This window comes from Arvicola amphibius, chromosome 3, assembly GCF_903992535.2.
Source record: "Arvicola amphibius chromosome 3, mArvAmp1.2, whole genome shotgun sequence".
Lineage (NCBI taxonomy): Eukaryota > Metazoa > Chordata > Mammalia > Rodentia > Cricetidae > Arvicola > Arvicola amphibius.
The window spans coordinates 175,737,893-175,758,802 of NC_052049.1; the positions used below are offsets into that span (position 1 = coordinate 175,737,893).

General features: G+C 43.5%; 1 protein-coding gene across 3 annotated transcripts in view; it reads left to right on the forward strand.

Moving 5' to 3' along the window:
* Positions 1-20,910, forward strand: part of Map4 (microtubule associated protein 4) — a 134,907-nt gene that overhangs the window by 108,467 nt on the left and 5,530 nt on the right. For all 3 annotated transcript variants that reach the window (XM_038324459.1, XM_038324460.1, XM_038324461.1), the window contains 8 exons: positions 5,804-5,910; positions 7,154-7,375; positions 11,272-11,443; positions 11,973-12,032; positions 12,116-12,396; positions 14,123-14,236; positions 16,144-16,236; positions 20,291-20,372. In XM_038324459.1, the coding sequence (XP_038180387.1) occupies positions 5,804-5,910; positions 7,154-7,375; positions 11,272-11,443; positions 11,973-12,032; positions 12,116-12,396; positions 14,123-14,236; positions 16,144-16,236; positions 20,291-20,372 (1,131 nt within the window). The remainder of the gene's footprint in view (positions 1-5,803; positions 5,911-7,153; positions 7,376-11,271; positions 11,444-11,972; positions 12,033-12,115; positions 12,397-14,122; positions 14,237-16,143; positions 16,237-20,290; positions 20,373-20,910) is intronic.

Genomic DNA, 20,910 nt, shown 5'->3' on the forward strand with positions numbered 1-20,910 from the left:
TAGAAGAATCTTCATGGAAACCAACTCAAGGATGCATACATTCAGGCTGTAGCTAATATGTATTTCTGGGGATTCTCTGTTGCTCCCAGTACATCAGCTCCTTTCCTGCCTGTCTGAGAATTATTTTGTTGTAATCTAGGGGAAAATACTTAGAAAAGGATATCTTCCAGTCTTCTAAGTTTGAAATGCTGTACTGAGAAATTTCTTGATTGCTAACTACTGTGTTCCCTGCCAGTGGACAGCAAATAGCCCAGCCCAAAGTTGTCTACATCAGGATACTGCCCTGTTCATAGTAGGTGGGGTGAACTGGAAGAGGTTAAACAATTGTATATCCACCATGATGATTGATGCAGGAAGTTTAGTGGCTCAGGAGCCTGAGGCAGGGGGATGGCAAATTTAAGGCCATCCTTAAATATGCCTATGCTACAGGCATAGCTTCGTAGTGTAGCAGTTCTATTGTGAATCTCATGATCTGTGGAATAGTGCAGTGGGTTCCCAATGATACTTCTTTATTTATTCTGTATCCCTGGAGAGGCCTGCACCTAGAATTCTAGCAAACTAGGCGACAGTAGTAGTAAGAAGGAGAAGAGAATGAAAGAGAGACAGGTTCAGTCGTCTCACAGGACTAGAAAGGGCTGATGAGACAGTGAGGCGGACACCTGAAATGGTCTCCTGACCTTGGTACCCCCTGTCATATACACACTAAGTAAATTGGGTGTTTATTTGTTTTTGATAAGAAAAAAGGAAGTCTAGTAAAATCCTAGTTGAAACCCTGTTTTCCTCCATATACCCAGAATTGGGCAATCTGCCTATGATCATAGAGGTTTTGACACATTGTTGCATTCTCAGCAGAAGCAGCTGTTGACCTGACCCATTCACAGTGGTAGCAGTTGCAGGGAGGCCCACCCATCACCCATCACCCATCATTATGGATATCTATGAGCTACTTGTCTGACAGTCCTTTCTACCCAGAAGGCAGTTTTGAGGGTTTTTCCTACCTCCTCCTTCCCAGCAGCAGAACAAGGCCAAATAGAACAGCAGCCCACCCCACATGCCAGAGAACAGTCCAGGGGCTGCTTTCTTGTTCCCAGGAGGAGTGCATTGTTACTTAGCTCCTACCTAATACTAGGAATGTTCAGTGAGTGCCCCAGGGAATTGCTTTCAATTCTTCAAGCAGTAGCAATGTGGATTGAGAGCCTCAGTAGGGCCAAAAGGACACAGCAGGTCAGAATTTATTGCTAGGGTTCTAAATACTAAATTCCACTTGAACTTAGCCAGAACCTACATGCTAAATACAGGAGAGTGATTGACTGCTCCAATACAGTATTAGAATTTTAAAGGAGACATCAAAATGTTGCTTTAACACAGTTGCAAGTTTTCTTAAAAAACAAAACAAAGCCCAATGAGATGTCTTACTTAGTAGATAAAGACATTGCTGACAACCTGGGTTCTGTCCCTAGCACACACAAGGTGGAAGGAGAGAACCAGTAACCATAGGTTGTCATCTGACCTCCTTCCAGGCACACAGTGGCATGCATGAGCTAGCACTCTCATACCCCCCCCCCTGCACACACAGTGTGCACCAAAAATAAAAGTCGTAAATTATTTTCAGAGTCACTTTACTTCATTTATTTCCTTGGGGATTTGAGCATTTGGGCAGTTGTGAGCCATGCATGTGGTAACCACAGGACAACTTGAAGGACTCCATTCTCTCCTTCCATCAGGTCTTTCTGGGGATTGTACTCAGGTTGTTGGGTTTCAGGGCATATGATTTTATCTATTAAGCCATTTTGCAGGCCCCTAAAGTTTTTTGTTTGTTTCTTTTGTTTTTCAAGACAGAGTTTTTCCTGTAGTTTTGGTGCTTACCCTGAAACTAGCTCTTGTGGACCAGGCTGGCCTTGAACTCACAGAGATCTGCCTGCCTCTGCCTCCCTAGTGCTGGGATTAAAGGCATGTGCCACCACCACCTAAAGTTTTTTTAATATTTATTTATTATGTATACAGTGTTCCGCCTGTACACTAAAAGAGAGAATCAGATCTCATTACAGATGGTTGAAGAGCAGTCAGTGCTCTTAACCTCTGAGCCATCTCTCCAGGCTCCTAAAATGGTTTTAAATAAAATTTAAAAAGAAAAAGGAAAATTAGAATAATCTCAAGTTATTAAAAAATGACCAAATGTTAATTGTACATCTTGTGAAATTTTGTCAGCATGACAGTACACATTTGTAATTCCAGGACTCAGGAGGCCACATATTCCAGGTTTTCCTGCTGAAATAGTGAGTTCAAAGACAACCTGCCCTACAGAATTGAAACCTTTTCTCACTAAGGGGAAGAAAGAAGAAATTAAAACAAGGGGCTGGAGAGATGATTTAATGGTTAAGAGCACTGGCTGCTCTGCCAGGGGTCCTGAGTTAAATTCCCAGCACTCACATGGTGGCTCACAACTGTCTAAAAGTGTTGTCCCATAGGCTCCAGATGCCCTCTTCTGGTGTGCAGACTTAAAAGCAGACAAAACACCCATATACATAATATAGATAAATAAATATTTTTAAAAATTTAAAACAATAAAAATGGGGTACAGTCAGGAAATCAGAGGTGGGGGTGTAGTAGAAGTCTGCAGAAGAACACTTGTGCTGGGTTCCATCCTTAAGGGTTATCAGTGAATTTGGCAAATGAGTAGAAATTACTCAGTTCAATCATTTGAATAATAGTGAAGAATGACAGGGAAAATATAGCAGATTCTCGGAAGGACAAGGTTCAACAATGAAAAACCCTGGACATTGATCGCTGCTACCCTCAAAGTCTAGAGCAGAAAGAGGGTGTGAAACTCAATGACTGTTCCACAAAATCATCACCAGATGTGCCGGATTTGGCAAAAGATAGTGGCATAAAGTCAAGAAACTTAGCCATGTGTGCTTGCACCCACCTTTTATCCCGCACTCAGGAGGCAGAGGCAGCTCAGTCTGAGGCCAGCCTGGGCTGCTACACTGCAGCCAGGGCTATTACACAGAGAAACCCTGTCTAGAAAAGCAAAAACAAAAAAATTTAAGGGCCGGGCGGTGGTGGCTCACGCCTTTAATCCCAGCACTTGGGAGGCAGAGGCAGGCAGATCTCTGTGAGTTCGAGGCCAGCCTGGTCTACAAGAGCTAGTTCCAGGCCAGGCTCTAAAAAAGCTGCAGAGAAACCCTGTCTCGAAAAACAAAAACAAAAACAAAACAAAAAAAAAAAAAACAAAAAAAAAATTTAAGGAACTTAACTGAGATTTCCAAATAAATAATTCATAGCTAAACTTTTTTTTTTTCTAGTTAGCAGGAACATTTACAGAAAGAAAGATAAAAAACTTGAAGCAGAAGGGGACTGGGCACTCCACTGTCTTTCAGGGAATGAGTGACAGTGTATTTCTGACAAAAGCCAGAGGACATATAATACAATAGTAAATGTTTTCTGAATGCTGACAGAAAATAGGTGACAAGGGTTAACAGTGATGGCAAAGCTATCCAGAATAGAAGAGACAAATTCTTCAGTTTACTTCAAGGATAAATTAAAAACATTTGTTATCTGATGGACAGACCTTTAGAGACAGCTAACAGAAAATCTCCCAAAAGATAAGATGTAACAGGAGGAGACTTTGGAATTTCTACAATAAAAAGGCATAAATATTATAGACTATCCTAAGCCATATTTATTAGCATAACAAAAGTTCTAATGTTTTATGATATGAATCTTAAAATATGAACAAGAAACAAATCTGACACCTTTTATGCCTTTGTGTTAGTGTGTGTGCAGGTCCATATGACATATTTGTGTGGAGGCTGGAGGCCTGAGAACAACCTTAGGTGCCATCCTCAGGAATATCCTCCACCTCCTTTGAAACAAGGTCTCGTTGCCCTGAAGCTCACCATTAGCCTACCTGGCTAGTCACTGCTTCCCCAGCACTGGGATTGCAAGTAGGCATATTTCCCCATGGGTTCTAGTGACCAAGCACAGGTCTCCATATACCTGCTTTACCTACTGTGCTATTTTCACATCCATAGTACATTTTATTTTAAAGTGGAGTTAGGTGCTCAAAATGTAGCTCAACAGTCGTGTGTTGGCCTTGAATGTGCAAGTCTTAAGTTCCTCTGCATAAAGTCAAAATGGGGTGCATCAAGGATTGTAAGTGGAGTAAAAGATTAGTAGTTTATCCTATGGTTCTGTCCCTGTTGCTGTTAGTACTGTTATTCAGTACTAACAGCAACTACTAAGCAGGGGTACAAAGCAATGAATTTCAAAACATTATTTTAAAAATTCTGAAAGATAAATAGTCCATATAATAGCAAGAAAAGAGGATCTAAGATAGAAAATGTCACCTTTTTTGCCTTTTAAGATTTGTTTAATTTTATTTCATGGGTGTTTTTGCCTCTATGTATCATGTGTATGTGGTGCACATGGATCCACTAGAACCTGATCTATATGCCACAGCATGGGTGCTATGAATCAAACCTAAGTCCTCTGCAAGACAGATTGGTGCTCTTAACCTTTGCAATCTCTCTAGTCCTTATTCTTTGGTTTTTGAGCCTGGATCTCATATAGCCCAGACTGGCCTCAAACTCTCTAGCTGCTACTATCTTTCCATTATTAGAATTATAGACATGTGCTACTGTGCCTGGCTCACCTTATGTTTTCAAAAAACATTAATATTTCCAGGATCTACTTTCGTATTCTTTTGACTCTTTTCTTTTGAATTGTTGACTTTAAAAGACTTAGTGATAACTGGGCCTAGGTATAATGGCTCAGGCCTGTAATCATATCTTTCAGTGGATTAACGTAGGAGAATCAGGAGTTCAAGACCAGCATATGTTATATGAGAGCCTGTCTTCAAAAAAAAAAAAAAAAGAAGAAGAAGAAGCAAATACAGGGCCTGTAGCTCAAGTGGTACTATGCACACCCAACAGCCCCAAAGCCTAGGTTTGCATCACATAAAGATAACAGTACAACTTGTAATCCCAGCACTCAGAAGGTGAAGACAGGAAAATCAGAATCATCTTCATATATGTAGTGATTTCTAGGCCAGCCCTGGCTACTTGAGATCTTGTAACAAAACAGGCTCCTAATTTGCAGGAGTTATTTATATAATCTCTTTGTATTTGAGGTGAGGCTCAATTATCTTCTTTTGTTTGGCAATTGCCTTTGGATTTTATGACTTTGCTTTTCTTTAAACTTTTTGTGGTTCCAAGTTTTGCACCAGTCAGAAAATCTTCTCCACATTTCATAGTATCCTAGTGCTCATTAGCATCTGAAGTATCTCCTCTATGGACAGGAGTTTTGCTAGCTTAGGCTGATGACTTCTATTTTCTGTGGGTCTCAGCCGTGTTGGAAATCTAGGTCACTGTTGGAACTAGAGCAGCCTAGTCTCACCCTCTGTAAGTGGTTTTCTGCAGGGAAAGGAAGTAAGGCCAGACATCAAATGAGCTGGCGTTTGCCCCATCTCAGCAACCTTTATTCCAAAGATAGACTATAGCAGAAGAGCTTTTTGTCCCCTTTGTTTTCAGGGAGTAGGTGTTTAGGTGACAGAAGCTCTTTGTTGGTGTCAAGGGAAAAGAGACCAAACTTTTAAGGCTGTTTTCTCCCACCAATCATCACGGGGACTCCTCCTTCGCTTGCTTTAGCACAGAAGTGCTCCTAGAATTGCTGCAATCCGGGAGCGCAGGCTGTTGTCCATCCTCAGCAGCATCGCCCTCAGGGGCTCTCAACTGAGCCTTCTGTGTTTAAAATGGTTGTGAAAACACATTTGTTTAGGCTAATTCCCATTGACTCTCTGTAGGAATAGCCAGGCAAGAAGAAGAAAAGCCTGCTGTGGGTGTGACAGGAAATGACATCTCTTCCCCACCAAACAAGGAACTCCCACCAAGCCCAGAAAAGAAAGCAAAGGTAGGTGCTTGAATGAATGGTGGTTATCCTTTTATGTAATTTTTAAAAGCAAGACCTTCTGCTGTTATTGCTTGAATCATGAAGGCAGTATCTTTTTTTCTGAGCTATCCTGTCTTCCTTCAAATTTAGATGTTCTTAAAAAGGATATTCTCATTTTCTCATACAGCCTATCCAAAGGTTAAAATCTTCTGCCTTTGCACTTTCATACTATATCTATGTAAAATATTCATTAGATATTTGTTTGTGGTCTGTGCTAGAGATTGACCCTATGGCCTTGTACTTCCTAAGTACAAGCACAGCACTCATGGATTTTTTCAGACCAGGTTTTGATATATCCACCATAGTCGATATATAAATGACTTCCTTTTCTCTTACTAACAACAGAAAGCAATTTTAGACTTACTCTCAAATCTGCTCGTGAAAAGGAAATGAAGGTTTTCAGATAGAACATAGGGGCCACATTTTAGATTCAATTAAGCTGTCTGGTTAAGACATAGGTACAAAAAGCAGGTTGTGGTACCTATATCTGTCGTCTCAGCAGTCTGGGAACCTGAGGCTAGAGGATCTTGAGCTGTGTGCCTTCCTGGGTACTATAGCGAGATCCTATTTTTCCTAAATGAAGTAAGATCCAGCCAGCAATGACTTAATCACTTGCTAATGGCTTTAGATGTAGAATTCTTTTTTGTTTTGTTTTGTTTTTTGTTTTTTGAGACAGGGTTTCTCTGTAGCTTTGGGACCTGTCCTGGAACAATTTCTTGTAGATCAGACTGGCCTCGACCTCACAGAAATCCACCTGCCTCTGCCTCCCAAGTACTGGGATTAAAGGCATGCGCCACTACCACCTGGCTTATTAATAGAATTCTTATAGCCACTAAAAGTTAATTAATACAAAGCTATTAATTTTCTAGGAATCAAACTGATGGAATTTGTGGCGCTGTGATTTAAGAAAGCATTTCTACAGACATGGGGGTATAGCTCAGTAGTAGCATGCCTAAGACCTTGGGTTCAACCAAGAATAAAGAAAAAACTTATGGTTTCTTTATTTTCATCTTGATATCACTTTGCTTTTTACTGAGCTCAGAAGAAAGGAATGCTTATTTTCAGTTGCATCAATCCTCATTGCTTATAATTTACTTTGAATTCTGCAGTTTATACTTTATTTTAATTTGTTTTTATTCTTGTCTGTGTGTTTGATGTTCTTTAAAAATTCAAAATTAAATATTAAACAACCATCAACCTAAAGCCTTTGGCCACCACTCAGCCTGCCAAGACTTCAACATCGAAAGTCAAAACACAGTCCACTTCTCTCCCTAAGCAACCAGCTCCCACCACTTCTGGTGGGTTGAATAAAAAACCCATGAGCCTCGCTTCAGGCTCAGTGCCAGCTGCCCCATCCAAACGCCCTGCTGCTGCCACTGCTACTGCCAGGCCTTCCACCCTACCTGCAAGAGACGTGAAACCAAAGGTAAGCAGCCACCCATCTACTGTGCCAGGAAAAGATTCCCCCTCTGAGTTTCAGATCAGTAGATAGGCCCTTGCTACAGATGCTGAACTGGTGGAATTGAGAAAGGAGAGGGGAAGGGCAAATAGGTGCTTTGAAAGTCATTTGGGTGCCCAGTGGTGAGATCATAACACTTCAAAACCTTTTACTCTTTTTACCCTTGTCTGCCCTGATCAGACCCAGTATTTCATCTGCTTTCATTCTTCTTGCTTTTTAATTTTTCTTTTCTTTTTTTTCCAAGACAGTGTTTCTTTGTATAGCCCTAGCTGTCCTAGAACTTGCTCTGTCAACCAGTCTGGCTTCAACTCAGAACTCAGAGATCTTAGCCTGAGTGCTAGGATTAAAAGAGTTCACCCCCACCACCCAACTTCTTCCTTTTTCTTAACTGTTCCTTATGTTTCACCAACTAATATATTCTGATCAGTTTCTTGTACTTCGCAGACTAATCAGATACTGTTTGGGGTGGAACATAATTCCTACTTCCAATTCAGTTATTTGCCTTTCTCTTTAATCATCCTGCAGAATAGTTTTTCCATTGCTTAGCAACGTGCTGACCTTTCCAGCTGAGCTCAGCACAATCCGGAATCGATCATGTGACAACTTGGTTTGCTTTCAGCTTTCGGCCACTCATCACTGTGATGCTCATCTGTCCAGGTCACATTGTGTCCTGCACTTGGCTTTCCTGATTTTCTGATTTTCTGGAGGAGGGCAAGGTGGCTGCTGTGGCTGCTGCTGTCTTCCCTAAGCTCTTTCTTTATCTGAGAAGGGCCTTGAGTTTAGCCTGTTGTATCTTTAAACTCCCATGTTAACGTGTTCTACTTTAGTCTTGTAAAGCAGCTCTAGGGTTTGTAGTCTGAACTTGAAACCTTTGCTAAGATGAGAAATCCTGTCTTAGGCTAGAAATGATGTTGTCTCATAAAACTTTATGAACTTTATTTGTCCAGTTGGCTCCCATTCTGGATCTTTAGGAAATGATTTAATTAAGAGGGAAGAAGGAAGGTGACTGGCAACAAGGACTGTAGATCCCCACTAAGACTTTTTAAACAGTCTCCTATCAAGGAAAAGGAGGCCACAGGGATGAGGAGATGTGTAATTGTTGTATACAAGTCTTTTCTTTCTTTTTGCCCTTTAGCCTTGGCTGTCTTGAGAACTCTGTAGATCAGGCTGACTTTGAGCTCATTAATCCCTTAAGTGCTGGGATTAAAGGTTTGAACCACCACTGCCAACTATACTTATAGCTTCTTTCTTCTTTTTTTTTTTTTAAGTTTCTTGATACATACAACTCTTTGAATATTTCCAACCATCCATAATATAAACATTGTTAGCTTTATTTTTTAATTCTGGAAGCTTAAACTCAATCAAGTTGCCTTTCTAAATAAAGTCCATGCCAGTAAGTGACAGAGGCAGGTTTGAACCTAGGTCTAACCCCATTTCTGATGTTTGGACCCCTACAACACTGTTTTCTTAATGATTTTTTACTATGTGGTGTTTTAACAACAATTTATAAACAATCGACTTAAGAAATGTGACATGTAGGAAAGTATGGGGGCATACACTTAACCAAGCCCAGCATGCGGGTTGCTGGTCAAGACTGATTTGAACTGCATAGTTTGAGTGACCAGGACTGTAAGTGTTCCTGTTGTCTGTCTTTCAGATAAAGACAGATTAAAATATTTTAAGAGAATGATACACTAAAGTCTAGTTAGGCCACCTTTGCCCTTAAAGTATAGATTTATAGAAGCAAACTGGAGTTAGGAAAACCTGTTTAGAAAATAAAATGGGAACCAACATTTTAACTGTGGCTAAAAGGGCAGTCTGTCCCCGCAACTTCCTGAGGTCTGGTAGACAGATATCATATTCTTCAGTGATTTGTACCACAAGTAACTTTTTATTATTTTTTCATCATTTTTTCCTACAAGCAAAATAATAGGACTCTCCTAGACTTTTCTTAATCATAGTCATGATGTTTGGTTTGATCCTCAGATGGTTTTGTTTAGTTTTATTTTGTGACCAAGTCTCGCTGTAAGCTCTGGCAAGTCTGGAATACGTTACATAGAGCAGACTGGCCTCAGATCCGCCTGCTCTGTCTTCCGAGTGCTGGGATTAAACATGGTGTCACCGTGCTCTGCCTGGTTGTCATTTTTTGACCAGGGTCTGGAGAGATGGCTCGGGGATTAAAGAATGCATGCTATTCTTTCAGAGGACCCAGGTTTGGTTCAAAGCACCCACATGAGTCTCTGCAGGCACCTACACATAAATGCTCAAGGTGCGTGCATGCATGCACATGCACACATAGGCTGCTGAGATGGTTAGTGGTTAAGAGCACTTGTAACTTAATCTTTCTTTGTGTGTGTGTGTGTGTGTTTGTTTTTTTGTTGTTTTGTTGGTTTTTTTTTTTTTTTTTTTTTTTTCGAGACAGGGTTTCTCTGTAGCTTTAGAGCCTGTCCTGGCACTAGCTCTTGTAGACCAGGCTGGCCTCGAACTCACAGAGATCCGCCTGCCTCTGCCTCCCGAGTGCTGGGGATTAAAGGCGTGCGCCACCACCGCCCAGCTTGCTTTTTCTTTAAAAAAAAAAAATTAATTAATTATGTTCTGCCTGCATGTATGCTTGCAAACCAGAAGAGGACACCAGATCTCATTACATTGTGAGTCACCATCTGGTTCCTGGGAATTGAACTCAGGACCTACAGAAGAGCAGCCATTGCTCTTAACCTATGAGCCATCTTTCCAGCCTCAGCACTGAGATGGCCCCGGGCACTTGTAACTTTTGAAAGGACCTGGTTTCAATTCCCAGCACCAACATGGTAGCTCACGACCATCTGATGAGTTCTAAGAGAAGTGAAGCCCTTGTCTCTCGCATGGTTCTCCATAAGCGGTTTTGATAAGATACCAACCTGAAATTTTGTTGTTGTTATTTTGAGACAGTGTTTCTTTGTATAGCCGGGGCTGTTCTGGAACTAACTCTGTAGACAGAGCTGGTTTGGTTGTTGTTTTTTGTTTGTTTGTTTGTTTGTTTGTTTTTGGTTTGTTTCTCCCCCTCTCCCTTCAGTTCTAAATTTCTCACTGACCCTCATTTGAACATTATCCTGTGCCTGATGTGGGTCAGGCCTGACCCTTCTTGTCACCTCTCTGCTGTCTTCCTGTCTTCTAGTTCACTAATACCACATCATCAAAGATGGGCTGCAGCAATGCTGTGTTCTGATCCTTATTCAGATAAAGAAGTAAAGCGTACAGGGACCCAGTGATCTTCCCAAGAGCACACTCTTTCTTAGGAACTAGACTCAGGTTATAGCTCAGGTTCTGGCTCAGATTTGACTGGTAGCTACTCACCTTCAAGAGTGCTGCTCTGTCCCACTGTTCTGGGTAAATGTTAACCAAAAAGCATGACTAAACATAACCTTTAGCTTCTGATTCGTATGTTTATTAAAGCTTCCAGTAAAAGTAGGTTGTGGTAAGATGTACCCTTTGGGGTTATCTCTCCCACTGGTTTGGTATAGATTGACTCCCATTTCCTAACCTTAGAACACAGTGCTCCCTATCTGGCCACTTGGTCTTGAGGTCTTTCTTGTTGTTTTGTTTTTATTTTGTGATCTCGCTCTGTGGACAAGTCTGTTCTGGAACTCATTGTGGAGCCTGTGCTAACCTCAAACTCATAGCGGTCTTCTCACCTAAGCCAAGTTGTGCTGATGTCACAAGCATCAAACACCTTTCCAAAGTCATCTGGAGCCTGACTGAGAACCGTGTATTTTCATGTCACTCACTGCAGAGTCCATATCATCCCCTATTTTCTGGGCATACTTATAAAACCATGTGGGGCCATCACTGACCTGTAGCTCTTACTTCCGCTTTCCCATTTTTAGCCAGTTACAGAGGCTAAGACTCCTGAAAAGCGGACCTCACCCTCCAAACCTGCATCCACCCCAGCCCTCAGACCTGGACCTAAAACCACCCCAACTGTCCCTAAAGCCACATCTCCCTCAACTGGGCCAAGCAGTAGAAGTCCTGCTACGCCTTTGCCGAAGAGGCCTACCTGTGAGTTCTGCATAGTATTCCTTCCCATGGTAATGGGTGGGAGGTGAGTAGGGCTTTCCAGTGTGTTCAGTCTTCATCATGCGAGGGGGGGGGGTAGAGGGAGAGAGAGGGGTAATTTAATATCATAGCCATATCTGATAAGCTACTCTTTTGGTTTTTTATAAGACAGGGTTTATCTCTGTAGCTTTGGAGCCTGTCCTGGAACTCACTCTGTAGACTAGGCTGGCCTCATTCATAGAGATACACCTGCCTCTGCCTCCTGATTGCTGGGATTAAAGGCGTGCACCACCACCACCCGGCTGATAAGATACTTGTAAGACTCTTTGCATGATTCATTATTGGAACTGTTGAAAGTGGGATACAGTACTGGCCTTTGTATACTGTGAGCACATAATCTTCATGTGGCTATTTAATTTTCTGTGTCACAGAAATGAGCACAATCACTGGCTCAGAGGGGGCATCTGTAGTTGTCAGATGGATTATGATCTCATTGGGTCATCTTGTTAAATATGCTACTTTGTTTGTGCAGCCACTAAGACTGAGGGAAAACCTGCTGATGTCAGAAGGATGACTGCTAAGTCTGTGCCAGGTAATACCCAGTTCACCTTAGGAAGCCACGAACCTACCCCACCCTTTCCCCATGGACTCCTGCTACTTCTCATTTCTTTGCAGCCGACTTGAGTCGTTCAAAGACCACCTCTACCAATTCTGTGAAGAGGAACACCACTCCCACTGGGGCAGCACCCCCAGCAGGGATGACTTCTGCTCGAGTCAAGCCCACATCTGCACCTGCCCGGCCTTCTGTGGACAAGAAGCTTACCTTAGCTAAGCCTAGTTCCTCTGCACCCAGGCTGAGCCGCCTGGCTACCACTGCCTCTGCCCCTGATCTGAAGAATGTTCGCTCCAAGATTGGCTCTACAGAAAATATCAAGCACCAGCCTGGAGGAGGCCGGGTGAGTCCAGGAGCTGGGGGATCTTAGCTTCTGCTTCTCTTCTGCCACATCCAGCCACCTAAAGGGGCTTTTAGGACCTTGCATTCGGTACCAGGGTATTCCAGTTGGGCTTTTGGCACTGCAATGTCAGGGTAGCCCGGGCTGATTGCTTTTCTTTCCTTCTCTTTCCAAATTGGTACAAAGAGCTCTGTTCAGTGTGTTGGGGTTTGGGTTTACATTTTCCATTGGGAGATAGAAAGAGTCTTCTGTGGATGTGGGCACACTATAATGAGAGCCGACTGCCACAGTGGTTAGGGAGAGAGAGAAAGCTTCAGAAACTATGAGGGTAAGAGACACTGGGCATGAGCCCAGTTCATGAACACACTTATTTGAGTCTGTCTGAAAGGAAACTGAGGTGCCCTCTGGTGTCCAAAGGAAGCTCTGCTATGAGGTGAACTGGGCTTCTAAACCACATACTTCACAGTAATAAAGTTCTGAGGTTGGGTGTTTAGCTGAACTTTAATTCTAGCAGGAGGAGGCAGAGGCAAGAGGATTTTTGAGTTTGAGGCCAATCTGGTCTACATAGCAAGTTTCAAGACTACATAGAAAAATGTTGCCCTGTTTGGGCACCGATCCTGACAGCACGAATTTGATCTACAGAAACTCTGTGACAGAGAGATAAAAGTGACTCCTGCAGGTTTTCTTCTGGCTTCCATGTGCTACAAGTGTTTATATGCACACATGTACAATAAATAACTTTTTTTAAAAAAGTATTCTGGTTGCATGATCACAGATTGACGCGTTCAGTGTTAGCAGCTCTTGGGAACCCAGAATGTGGAAGGATTGGTATCCAAATTCACCTGAGCCGGCAGCAGTTAGTCTCAGTTACGTCCTTTCCTAGCCCTGGACTAGTCTGAGTATAGGAAGGAGCCTGGAGAGATGACTTAGTAGTTAAGAACCCAGGCTTAGTTCCCAGAACCCACATCTGTGACTCGCAACCTGTTTTATGTGACACCAGTTCCAGCAATCCCCGTGCCCTCTTATGGTCTCTGTGGGCATCAGGCATAGAATTAAAAGAATGGGAACAAGAAGGGAGCAGAATCATGGTTCGTTTGGCTGACATTACTGGGATCATTCTGGGATGACAGCCTGAGTCACTTTTGGTAAACAGTGGTTGGACACCCAGCTCAGTGTCTCGACTGAGCCACAGGTGACCCTTCTCCCTGTCTTCGTTTTCTGAGTTTTCTTGCTGTAAATGCTTAAGAGGTTCTACATAACTCGGGCTACTGGTTGGGCTGTCTGTTGAAGGGCACCTGATGAATGGCATGCTCACCATCACTGGTAGCTGTGACCAGTGCTTGGAGAGCAGAGTGTTCAAGTCAAGAGGGCGTCTCACACACGTGCTCACAAAAAACACCAGTTTGATCTTAGCCTTTGATCCTTCTCTTCATAAATGCATGATCTCCTCTTTGTTTCAGTCTAGCCATGGATTCTCTTCCTGTGCACCTTGCTCGGGGATCTCTGAGGATCTAGCTAGCATAGGAGTGTGTTGTTCTAGGGGCAAGGTTGACCTGCTTCTTTCTGCCTGGCATCCTGGCCTTTGGTTTTTTGGGGGGTTTTTTGTTTGCTTGCTTGATTGATTGGTTTATGTTTTGTTTTTCCTCCCAACTTCTTCCTTCCTTGGCATTTGGGCTCTCATCTTTGTTTGAAATTTGCCCCCCCCCCCCCCACCTTTATCTCCATCCAGGCCAAAATAGAGAAAAAAACAGAGGCAGCTGCCACAGCTGGAAAGCCTGAACCTAATGCAGTCACTAAAGCAGCTGGCTCCATTGTGAGTGCACAGAGACCGCCTGCTGGGAAAGTGAGTTTTATTTAGGTTTACCTCTTTGAGGTAGAATCATCATTCTTCTAGCCTGAGTCATTTTTCCTTCTATTCTGCTTTGCTCCTGTTCTTAACTAGCTCCTGCTTCTTCCTGTGTTCCTTCCTCTAGTGACTCAGCCATCAGGCAACTTTTTGGGAACTTGCAAACTGTTGGTCACTTCCTTGGCATTGGAAGCTCATTTAGTATGCAAACATCCCTCATTCCCAGGTTCTTCCTCACAAGACAAAGCAGTGGCCCAGAGCCCTGCCACCCCTGTCTTCTGACCTAAAAAAACAAAACAAAACAAAAAAAACTGCTACTGTGTCCTGGGTCTTTTTATTTTTTTTTTCTTTCCTGGAGATGCCTTTTAAACCCAAAGCTTTGTGCATCTCTCTGAGCTATTATATCATATGATACCCCCACCTCCATTCATCTCTTAGCTGGATGTTTGGATTCTCATCCATGGTGGAAAACTGCAGTGTCTGCTGAAGGGCATTGGGAAACTAAAACCCCAGCTTTGTTCTGATTTCCACACTGACAAATAGTCTTGTGCTGCCTGTTGTAGCAGGCAGCTGGGTTACATGAGCTCTGGCTTAGGGAAGACAGGGAGTGTCAGCCCCACGGACTGCTGGGATGGGCGTAATGCGATAATGATGTCTGCACTGTAACTTCTGGTGGCTCATCACTAAAATAACTGCAGCCCCGTGGTTTCTAGCTCACTCTAGTTTACTAACAGTGATCCACTGTTGGAGCTGATGGAAGTTAGGAAATGAAAAGAACATGATAAGGTATCTGAATTAGAGTTCCTCACAGTGGTCTCTGTGTTCTGTAGACAACACAGCATATTTCATTTGAAAAGATCTTCTAGTTCTGAGGAGAGGGGGATGGAAGAAAGGACCTGGAAGCATTTATTCTTGAGAGCCAAAGAAGAAGTCTGTGTGTTACCCAGTTTCAGGCAAGGATTGCAGTGCAGCACAGTTGTGCCCCCTGAATTGTACATCACTGTAGCACTGTTTTCTTCTGTTCTGTTTGTACATGCAAATCCTGGGCACGGGATTCTTTAGCTAGAGTATTCACAGGAGTATAAGCAGATGTGCTGCTTGTAATGCCAGCAGTGTTATTGGTGAGACAGGAAAATCAGGAATTTGGGGCCTGCTTCTCTACATAGTGAAGAAGTTACCTATTTCAAACAAACGAACAAACCATGAATGTGAAGTCCCTCTTCATACATCACATAGTGTTCTTGAAAGCCTGAAACAGATGGGTGAAGTGTGCCAGCTACTGAGTCTGTGGCCTGTGCTCCCCTGGTGTCAGGCTCGGGATTCTGTGACCATTCGCCTTTTTTTTTTTTTTTTATGAACAGTGTGTCTTCCTTCCTGTTGTTATCAGATCTGTGCCGTTCGCCAGCTGCCCAACAATTCTTAGAGCAGCTTTTGTTTCCAGGGCTGAGTCTGGCTGCAAGTTCCAAGACCCAAATGGGAACTAGTTCAGAGCATCGATAGCCTTGCTGAAAAGAGCAAGAGACCTTGCATCCACTCTTCAGAGAAGGGCCTGGACAAGAAGTTGGGGCAATATTTGTGTGGGACATCTGGGACCTCTTGCTGTATGTGTCCTAGAAACTACAGCGCAGCCCCGGAGCAGTGAGGACAGCCGCACATCCCTGTGTAGCTTCTCTCGTCGCTTTCTTTCTCTCTCTTTCTTTACCATTCCTTCTCCTTTGTTTTTCAACCCCTTTTCTAACGAATGTGTGTAAGTGGTTTAAGGGTGCCCTTTGACATTGTGATCACATGTGGACCTGTTCTGTGTAAGTTCTAACTGGCCCTCTCCCTTTGTGTTTTTTGTTTTTTGTTTTTTTTTTTTTTCTTTTTTCTCTCTCTCTCCCTCTTTCTGTTGTCTAACACTCCAGGTCCAGATAGTCTCCAAAAAAGTGAGCTACAGCCATATTCAATCCAAGTGTGGTTCCAAGGACAATATTAAGCATGTCCCTGGAGGTGGCAATGTAAGTATAAGCTCTGATCAGTTGGCATATGAGGTATAGCCTCTGTGGGAAACCCCAGCAAGAGGGCTGACTTCCCTCATGGGACACGATCACAAGTGGTCTGGGTTGGGCTCTTGCCAAGAAGCAGTTCTGCCAAGTGATGGAGCTAGAGGCCTATATATATTTTGTGGGTGTCCTAATGATCCTCTAAAACATGGCTAGTGATACTTGGGTAGTCTTGTTTCACCAGCATGTGTGGGAGGCTTTGTGATTTTCTGTAGCTAAGCTAGAGACCTGCTCTGAGGGCTGAAGCTCTCGTTACTTGGGATGTACAAACTTGGCTGTGTTCCCGGGCATCGCTTGGGGGAATCCCTGACCTGAGACAGTTACCCATATCCTGCCAAGTCCTGTGTTTTAACCTTTGACATTGCAAAATCAGTATTCGCTAGCATTTCACCCTACTACTCTTGCTTCTGTCTGTATTCTCCTTGGTGTTCTCTTTTCTTTCTGCTCGTCTTCTCCTTTGAGTCCCCTTCCTTTTTGTCTGTTTCGTCTAAACATCCTCCTTGTTATCACAGCGCTGCTCACGTTAACTCTCTGCATGTGTTGGGGGTGCTGATGATTACAGCTCACAGGGAGGTTCTGATCTAGAGAAACAGCTCAAGGGGTCATCGCCATTCAGTGGGTGTTTCTTCCTTGTTCCTGTGATGGTGTCTAGGCAAGTGGAAGATGCAGAGCTGTACCAGGGGCATGTTACTGGGCCACCTACATGGCCCCTGCCCTCATCTCCCATTCGGGGGATCCTGGCCCATGTTGGTTGGTCTTCATTTCACTACCCTGAATTGGGGTGTTCTACTTTCCTTTCTCCTTAGCACACCTGCTTCCCCCAGATACTCAGGCCATTCTGCCCAGCTCTGCAAAGACTCCCCAGAAGTTTTATTTTGAGGAATGCAGCCAATAGTGTTCCCCTAGTCAACCACCTGCTTATCCTTCCTCCTAATTAAAACTCACTGTGGTTCTTTTGTTTTGTTTTCAAGACAGGGTTTCACTCTGTAGCCCTGGCTGTCTTTGAACTCACTCTATAGACCAGGCTGACCTCAAACTCACAGAGATCCATTTGCCTCTGCTTCTTGAGTGCTGGGATTAAAGGTGTGTGCCACCACCGCCTGGCTCAGTGGTTTTTTTTATGGCATGCTCAGCATGCTTTGCAGTAGGTTAGAGTGTACCAGGCCAGTTGATGGTTGGCAGTTTACTAGCGGTATGGGGTGAGGTCGGCTGCAGTGAGATAAAACTGTGAAAGATATTTATCTGTTAAAGTGTTCGCGCAGTCATGGGGTCATATGTTCCATCCCCCGCATGATAGCCTCCTAAAAAGTACATTTACCCTACCCAACCAAAACTAGGTGACACTGGAAGGTCTCAGCAGACTATGCAGTGTATAGACTGTGATGCAGACACGACACAGAACAATGAATAGTTAGGATTTCATCTACTTTTTTTTTTCTTTTGGAGACAGGGTCACAGACTTAGCATTCTGCTGTATCTACCTCCTACTACTAGAATCGCAGGCATAGTACTCCCCAGATGTTCCAAAACTGCATATCCAGAGAACATTGGAAAGGAAAGGAAGTCGTGCGTTCATCTGTCCTATGTTTCAACTGCTTCTGTATCTAGTCCTAACTGAAGATTTTTATGGCAGTTGGGGTTCTCTTTCACCCTTTTAAGGGGGAGAGTAAGTGCTCAGACCTGTGGGCAGTTCATTTTAACAGTGTGTATTGGAGTGGGGGGATGTCACACCAGCCATGGCCTGTTAAAACTCAGAGTACAGCAGGGTAGAGTGTCTGTCTCTGATTGGTTTTGTACCAACATATTCTTTAAGGAATAGATAGGAGTCTAATGAGGCGACACACTCCTTTAATCCCAGCACTTGAGTTCAAGGCCTGGTCTACATATCGAGTTCCATGACAGCCAGCACTACATAGAAAGACTGTGTCTCACATAATAAATGAATAAAATCAATAAACCAAAACTCCCAAGTGCTGGGATTAAAGTTAAAGACGCGTGTCACCACTGTTTGACTTCTTTTCCTTCCATTTTAAGAATCTTCTGCACTCCACAAGTAATTCTCTTGTTTTAAGCTACTTTCTGGTGTGTGTGTGTATGTGTGTGTCTGTCTGTCTCTCTGTGCTGGAGAATAAATTGCTGTTTTGATCTAGCATCTTTTGGGGAGTGTGGCAGGTGGGCATGGGATTGAAGAACACAGCGCATAGGTGAGGTGAGAGGCAGCCTTGATGAGTCTCTTCCACCATGTTTGAGGGAAAGTCTTTTGTTTATCTGCTGCCTACTGCTGTGGGACAATGGATTATCTCTTGTACTGTTTTAATAAATGCTGATTGGCCAGTAGTCAGGCAGGAAGTATAAATGGGGCAACAAGAACAGGAGAATTCTTGGAAGAGGAAAGGCTGAGTCTTCAGTCATCACCCAGGCACAGAGGAAGTAAGATGAGAATGCTTCCCTGATAAAAGGTACCAAGCCACGTGGCTGACACAGACAAGAATTATGGGTTAATGTAGGATGTAAGAGTTTTAATAAGAAGCCTGAGCTAATAGGCCATCCAGTTTATAATTAACATAGACCTCTGTGTGTTTCTTTGGAATGAACAGCTGCAGGACCCGGTAGGATAGAAACCTTTGTCAACAGCCTACTCCAGACAGACTGGGGAAATTCTGGGGATTCTCTCTTCCCTCTGTGTGACTTGTGGGATTCCAGATGCTGATGCTATGAATCTTAAGTTTTATGTGATAGCTGAAGATTTGAATTCCATTTCTTACATTGAATGGCAAGTACCTTTACCCACAGAGCTATCTCTCTAGTTCTGTTCTATGGAATGTTAATTTTGCTGTCTGTAGCCTGTGTTTCATTTAGTATTCCTTTGTCTTGTCAGGGAGTTCATTATGTTGATTATTTTGTAAATGAAAGCCTATGGGAAGCCTGAAAGAAGCAAGAAAGCAAGTTGTGTATGGTCAAAGCAGCCTACTGGGCACAGACTCTAGGGGAGCCCAGGAATGTGCCTGCAGCACCCTGACTGCCGGAAAAAGCACAAGTATTCCTGATCCAGTTGTACCTCCCATGGCTAGGAACCACATTTACAATCTGAAAAGTAACCACAGCCCCTATGTATGGTACTGTAATCCCACTACTCTGGAGGCTGAGGCAAAGGTAAATTTGTCTCAAAACAAAACAAAATATATGTTACTAGCTGAGGATGCTGCTGTCTTACAGCATTACTTAATTGTTTGTGTAAAATGTTCCAGGTGGGATTGGAGAGACGGTTCAGTGGTTATTAGATTCTCTGTACCCACATGACAGTTCACAACGGTGTGTGTGTATCTGTGTGTCTGTGTATCTGACTGACTCCTCCTTCTGGCCTTGTGGGCCTCAGATATGCAAGTGGTGCACAGATATAACATGCAGGCAAAATAATCGAACACAAGAATAAAAATACATCTTTTGTCATAAGTGTTTTGCCATTAATGCTAACTTTATTCGACATTTTAAAGATAATTCTTTTGCGGCGATAGAAAATAACCTAAGTGCTGAGCAGTAGCTATGTGTTAGATGTATATGCGGCAGAGTACAAATCACTGTGTGGCCCTTCTGTGTATTTTTGTTTTCCTGGGAGACTGATTGTATCATGGAGCCCATAGGAGTCCAGAGCCACATACATGCATGGCTTTGCAGTTGTTTGGGGGAACATGCATTGAAAAGTGCAGGAAGGAAATTCAGTGTTAGTCTTAAGTTTCTATGGACAAAGAGTTGACAGGCAAGGGCATTTTAGGAGCACCTTGTTGGTGTTTGTGACCTGTCCAGAGGAGCAGCTCTGGAGGCTGTAAAGGAAGACTAGGCGCTGGGGGTGCGGTCAGGGCTAAGAGCAGGGCACAGTAGACTTTAGGAGGTGGCCTTGGCTTGAGCAGACCTGATGGAGGTAACCAAGGGAGTTCATGAAGATGGGCTGGACGCATCCATGATCTGTGTCTTCTCTCTGAGGATATTTGCTTTCTGTTCTTCTGCTTAGGTTCAAATTCAAAACAAGAAAGTGGACATCTCCAAGGTCTCCTCCAAGTGTGGGTCCAAAGCAAACATCAAGCACAAGCCTGGTGAGTGTCCTGCCTGTGGTGCTGAGACTCCCGGGGGAGGTGAACCTTCAGAGGTCATCTTAGTGGTCTTCTGACTGTGACAGATTTCATGACATCAAAACTTTTGAGCCAGAACCTGGCAGTGGTGGCAAAAATCAACTTCCACCCCCTGAAGAAACAACAAGAAAACAAAAATCTCTGAGCCAGTTCTGGAGAGAGGGGTGCTTGCTGCGGGAAGGCCTGGCTTGTGACACACCCCTTCCCCCCCCCCCCCATGCACAGAAAAGCCGCTGGGCATAGCAACTAAGTTGTCATCCAGTGCTTGGAAGGTCAGGCCGTCTTCCCAGAGTGAGCTTGCAAACTAGAGAAGCCATATTCGTGAATTTTGGCTTTAGTTGAGAGACCCTGCAGGGAAGTCTCCTGACATTTAACCTCAGGTTTCCATGAGCATGTGAACCCACACACCTGTACTTACATACATGCATGCACACTACATACACATGACAAAGAAGAAAAACTTCTTTCTTCCATCCAGGGTACCTGATAGAAACAACACAGC